We start from the raw sequence: 6,290 nt of genomic DNA, 5'->3' as shown, positions 1-6,290 counted from the left end.
TTCCCCTTTTTTTTTTTTTTTTTATCTTGCTGGACAGCAGCTGCAAAGTTCTGCAAGTTCACTAAGTTACTAAGGCTGGGATTGCAGTAAACACTGTGGATCAGCTCAGCATCCTCACTGTTCTCATCCTTGTTGCAGAACACCCTGTGTCCCAATTGCTCGTCCAGTAATCAAGACATCGATTCTTCGGGTCTCTTCCCACAGCGCATTAGATTTGCCACTCAGCACTGCCTTCTCACGCCACTCAGTGTGTTCTACTGCCCCATGGTATTGGCTGCCTGCTGTCCTGTTGTCTGCACGTGCTGGGTCCGGGAGGACTGTGCCCTCTTGGTTTTCTAACTTTGGATCTCAGCATCAGGTCATGTTCAGTAGGGAGAGCGGACTGAGCAGCTGGGTTCGTAGAATTCTCCCTCTGCTGTGGCTTTGCACTCTGGGACCAATTTTGATGTTAATTTTCTTAGCGTAGGGATTCTCGCCCACACAGGGAAGGTGTATTTTCCAGCCACCGCACATGGGCATGTGGAACAGGCTCCCCCCATCTAAAGGTCCAGGTAAAGACTGGCCCTCCTCCTGGGCTGCCGGCTAGAGGTCTGGCGTTCAGCTCCCTTCTTTCCAGAGGCCCCTATGTGGGCGTTAAAAGCCAAGCCACCAGCCTCTTCCTGGATTGGATGCCCATCCCCCCAGGCCACCTGTCCGTGGCTTTCAGCACCTTCTTTATTACTTGGCCTCAGATATTTCCCTTTCTTGGTGTTCTATGTACACAGATTTCTTTTCTTTTTGTAATTTTGTTCTATTTTGGCTACAATTTCCAAGTGTTCGTAGTAGGAAGGACTAGCTCAGTCAATCATGTTGTTAATTAAAAGCCTTATTTTCCAATTAGGCTCATTTCTTTTATAATCAGAAAATAACTTAAAAACTCAAAACATATCTATTCTTTGCTGAAAACAAACAATTACACAGTGTGTGCGTGTCTGTGTGTGTGAATTTTTTTCTTTCATGAATGATGAAATGTTAGCAGAGATGACAGGTTTCTGTTCTGGAGGTGAAGTAGCCTGTAATCTACGTACTTGCTCGTTTGCAAAATAAAGCGCTAAGTTATTTAGAGCATGCTTCCTTACCTATTACATAGAAAAAGGAAAAATCAATGAGCAAGTAGAGAAATCTGTGTGGTGTAGCCTGCGTGATACCTTTTGGCTCCCCCTGCGTCTGGGGAAACGATGATACAGTTCTTCCACTCAGTGATGTTTTCCCGAATCCACTGCAAGACCGCTGGCTCCGCGTACAAGTTATCCACAGGAATATCGAAGAAGCCCTAAGGGGAGAAGTGAGTGTCATCTTGCAGGGTTGTGTTTATTTATTTTGTAAAAAGATAATCACTTTTGGGCCGACCCTGTGGCTCACTAGGGAGAGTACGGTGCTGGGTGCGCAGAGGCCATGGGTTCGGATCCTATATAGGGATGGCCAGTGCGCTCACTGGCTGAGCATGGTGCAGGCCACACCAAGCCAAGGGTTACGATCCCCTTAAAGGTCACAAAAAAAAAAGAAAAGAAAAGAAAAGATAATCACTTTCATTAAAAAAACATTTGAATTTTTAATTCAAAAGAAGCCTTATAACAGGCTCCCTTTTGTTAATTTTAACAGAATTAAATCAAAAGACAGATTGCAGGGGCATATTTCAGTCCAATCCATCTTGTGGGACGTATTCTTTTTTTTTTCTTTTTGTCTTTTTTCATGTACGGCAACGGATCGCAACCCTCAGTGTCGCGCCCGTACCGGACCGGGACCGGCAACGGGATCGCAACCCTCGGCGCTGCACCCACACCTCGCTCAGCCAGTGAGCAGGAACCGGTCTGTATGTGGGATCCAAACCCTCGGCGGGAGCGCCACCGCGCTTCCCAAGCGGCGCACTGTAGCAGTGCGCCACCGGGCCGGCCCCTTGTGGGACGTATTCTATTACCTGATGATGGCCTGCATCTTGAGAAATCGATAGGTTTGGTAGGGCAGTGGGGGAAGATTTGTTGTTTCTTAGCACCTATGACAAACCAAACACTTCACATTCATTACGTATCACAGAGAGAGCACAGTATAAGTTGGCCTGTTTTGAAGATGAAGGAACTAAGCTATGAAGGGGTTAAAAAATGTACATTAATGACTCTGCCGTGCTAATTACTTTCCAGAAGCTGAGATGGAATTACACAGTGTTTACTATGGAGAAGCCATCCCTGCTCCTCTAAACTGATTGGAGGCAAGCTGGTGGTAGAGACAGGTTGGTATTAACATCAAATTATACTTCCAAGTTCTGGAAAGAGAAGAATCCAAGAGAGGAGCCACATACAAACTCAGACACGAGTAATGTTACCTCCTTCTAAAGTTATTTAACAGATTGTGGACTTAGCCACTCACAGAAGGAAAACGCTGGTACCTGTATCTGCGAGGCGTGCAGGTCCATGGTGATGATGTGATCCGCCCCAGCCACCGACAGCATATTGGCCACAAGTTTGGCAGAAATTGGAGCACGACTCTAAAAAATAAAGACGTGAATTTTGTGTTTGATAACAGGAAAAGATGCATACTGTTAGATTCTTCCCGTACGTGAGAAAGATAAATCACGGAGGGAATCAACAAAACATAATAAAGTTACACATGAGAAATATTCAGTCTATTTTATTCACCAAATATTTACTATTTACATATACTATTGCAAGACAATGTGCTTGACACTGGGTATAGGGAACAAATATCTAAGAAGGAAATAGCTAAACATATATACATGTAATGTCACAATTTATATAATTCGAATCGTGGTAAGTGTGTAGAAGTAAAATAAAAGGTACTGAAAGAGAGAGACAATAGCAGAAAGGGCATAAAGCTTAAACAGGATGGTTATTATGAGGCCTCCCTGCGGAAACTGCTTTTAAGGCAAGGCTGGCAAAGGCAGAGAGAACAGCATTCTAGAAGGACAGAGAGGTACACATGAGATCGCCAAGGCCGAGAGACCCTTGCCCAGCCAGGGACAGAAGGAAGTCCAGCTATTACAGAAGAATTCATAAGCACCTATGTACTGAGTGTTGGAAGCTAGCGTTGTTACAAATTAAACAAAAACCAGGCCAAAGAAAAAGCACTTTAAGGCGATTGATAATTTAATATTTAGAGGAACGGATGCATTGTCATTTATTGACCCTGTGTCCTTTTTAAAGTTACCTAACTGCTCTACAGCTTTAGTTTCCACATTATAAATTATGGACAAGAAAATTGTCCACAGGAAAAAAATCCAAGACACTATCAGACTTGTGATTAGACCTAGGAAGAGTTCAGCAATTTACTGTAAACAAAAGTATTTCTATACACCGTCCACAAAGAAGAAAATATAAGCTCAAAAAAGATTTCATTCAAGACAGTAACAAATAAATGATCCCTGCTAAACATACACTCTCATATATAGTGTTTTCATGTAAAATCAAATACAGGAAAAAATTACATCAAAATGTTAACACATTATTTGTATTTGCTGTAATATACCATCCTTTAAAAAATGTTACTTTATAATAAAAATGTTTATACATACATATATTTTTTAAAACACAAAGAAAGAATGAGAGGAAAAACCTCAAAATGTTACCAGTCGATGTTTCTAGAAAATGAGATTATAGGTAAATATTTTTCTTTTTTTTTTTTTTTTTTTACTTTTTCTTTTCAATCTCCTCTACTATGTATCATAACTCATGTTTTCATCGTTTAACTTTCCTTTACTATGTTCCACATGGCCTTTGGGATAAAACCAAATTTTCTCAGCTTTCATATCCAAAGCTTTCTGGCCAGTGTGGCTGTGGCCTTCTGAGAACTGTTCCTCTCCGACACCTCTGCTACAGGCACCCTCCCTACAGTCTGTACTGGCCCTGCTCCCTCTTCTAGAAAGCATCAGAAGCCTTGCCATTACATCCTCACGCCCTCCTGCTCCCATTCTACCCCCATCTCTGCTGAAGAATGAGTTTGATCCTCCAGGTCTGGTTCAAATCTCCCAATTTTAAGGCACTCTGAGACCTCCAGAAATAATCTCTCCTTTCTAAAGCGACACACACAGCATCGGTTATTTGGCCTCTACCATTTGGGATGGCCTTGTGACGCCTGCTGAAAGATCAATGTTAGAAGATATTATATATACAGATGTCACACTAGACTATATGCCCCTCAAGGACAAACAATTGGTTTTGGAGATTTTCACATCATCTGCAGCACACAGCTCTATACCTTACGTATGACAGACAGCTCTGCAAATAAATACTTAATAACAGAATCTCCATAACATCGAATTTCCAAGGCTTACTCACGAACCTCATTGATTGTGAGAATTACTCAGTCTAAAAAGTTCCAGCATAACAAAGAAGACAAATCTGTTACTGCAACTTCTTTGTAATAGAATCTCGCTCATCAATTTCAGGCTCTTCTTATAATGTTATAACTGGCTACTATGGTTTTCATGTGTCCCCTCCAAAATTCAGGTGCTGCCAATGTGATGGAATTAAGAGGTGGGGCCTTTAGGAGGTGATGAGGCTCTGAGGGCTCCTCCCTGGTTTAATGGGATGAGGGTCCTTATAAAAGGGGCTGCACACAGCCTCTGGCTCTCTGTCCTTCCACCTTCCATCACGTGAGGACACAGCCTTCCTCCCCCTGAGAGGATGCAGCCCTCACCAGACACCAAATGACACCAAATGCTGGTGCCTTGGTTTTGTACTTCTAGCCTCCAGAAGTGTGAGAAAAGAATACTCTTTCCTTTTAAGTGAGCCAGTCTCTGGTACTTTGCTATAATAGCACATACAGATCAAGACACCAGCCCAAAGAATCCTCCCCTTTTCACCTCTCCTCAGTGGTACCAAGCACTTCTTAGTACTGGGATCTAAACCCCAGGGGTAATTTCTAAATTCAGACTTTCTGATTTCCTTCTTCAGACCTTGTTTACAAATTGAGTTTTTGTACTGTGTTTCATAGGTTAGGCTGAATCTTGCAGGACAAGTAATTTACAAGTTAACTGACTTTACAGACTATAAGCGGTCTTCAAAACATTCATGGAAAGATTCATGTTACCTTTTAATTCTATTTCTCCACGAGTTTTTGAAGTACCCATACACATACAGATAGAAAAATTAATATAGTGTTTAAGCAAAGGAAGATTTGCCAAAAATAAAACTTTTGACTCCCCTAATGAAAAATGTGTAAAGGTTAAACATTTTGCCAGTCAGCCCAACTATGACTAAGATTTTCAGGATATTCCAGATCTTATTCAATGCATCAAATGCCACCCTGCTAAAAGTGTAAATTTGACAAGTTTTAAAAAAATTATAAGATTGTAGAAATTCATGTTAGGAAACCAGTACCAGTCCTCAATTTCTCAATTTAGTTTAAAAGATAAAAAGAAACAATTTTATCATTTAAAAGAGAACATGACCTTGAAAATGATGTTGAAAAAAAGAAAGAAAAAATCCCAAAGCTACAAGTCCTCTACCCTCCTCAGGAATAATTATCCCCAGCCTCGCCCACACCCCACGTTTTTACCAGGGAAGGGAACTAGCAATTACTGAATGTCTACTATAGCAGGGGCCCAGTGGCCTGGGTATTTACAACCTGTGAGCTGAGAATGGTGTTTACACAATCAAAAGAACAATATTTTGTGGCATTTGAAGCTTATATAAAATTCATATTTCAGTGTGCATAAATAAAGTTTTATTGGAACACAGCCACTCCCATTCATTTACAAATTGGCTATGGCTGCTTTCACACTAAAATGGCAGAGTCACCCTGTTGCAACAGAGACCCAATGGTCCACAAAACCCAAAATATTTGACACCTGGCTCTTTTCAGAAAAACTTTGCCCACTCATGTATTATATGCAAGGTACTTTGTAAATACTAGCTCATACTGTCCTTAATTTACAAATATGGAAACTAAAGATTCAGAGTTGAAGTAACTTCTACCAAGGACAAACTAGGTAAATAACGGTGCTGGAATTCACATCTGAGCCCACTTGATTCCAGAGTTGCAACCCCAGAGCTAGATCACTTTGCCCCATGTCTTTTATAATGGATATTATATCAAAATCATTTTTCCATGTCGATATCTCAATGTGTTGATGGGTCATAATTTATGAAGCCATTCCTTCACTGTCAGAACCCGTCCCTGGTTTCTTGTACATGCAAATAAAAGCCAAAATAAAAATTTACATATGTGCAGGGCTTGCTTAAAGAGCCGCAGTGAGGTTCTGGAAAAAAAAAAAAAAAAAAAAAAACTCTCTTTTT

At 41.0% G+C, this 6,290-nt stretch overlaps 1 protein-coding gene across 2 annotated transcripts in view; it reads right to left on the bottom strand.

Moving 5' to 3' along the window:
• PRPS2 (phosphoribosyl pyrophosphate synthetase 2) overlaps positions 1-6,290 on the bottom strand; it is a 24,891-nt gene that overhangs the window by 13,333 nt on the left and 5,268 nt on the right. For both annotated transcript variants that reach the window (XM_008571322.1, XM_008571317.1), the window contains exons 2-3: positions 2,423-2,521; positions 1,188-1,312 (exon numbers count right to left, since the gene is read on the bottom strand). In XM_008571322.1, the coding sequence (XP_008569544.1) occupies positions 1,188-1,312; positions 2,423-2,521 (224 nt within the window). The remainder of the gene's footprint in view (positions 1-1,187; positions 1,313-2,422; positions 2,522-6,290) is intronic.

This window comes from Galeopterus variegatus, unplaced genomic scaffold (assembly GCF_000696425.1).
Source record: "Galeopterus variegatus unplaced genomic scaffold, G_variegatus-3.0.2 Scaffold38, whole genome shotgun sequence".
Classification (NCBI taxonomy): domain Eukaryota; kingdom Metazoa; phylum Chordata; class Mammalia; order Dermoptera; family Cynocephalidae; genus Galeopterus; species Galeopterus variegatus.
Note: the sequence above shows the minus strand (reverse complement) of the source record. Positions and strands in the feature narration are given on the sequence as shown.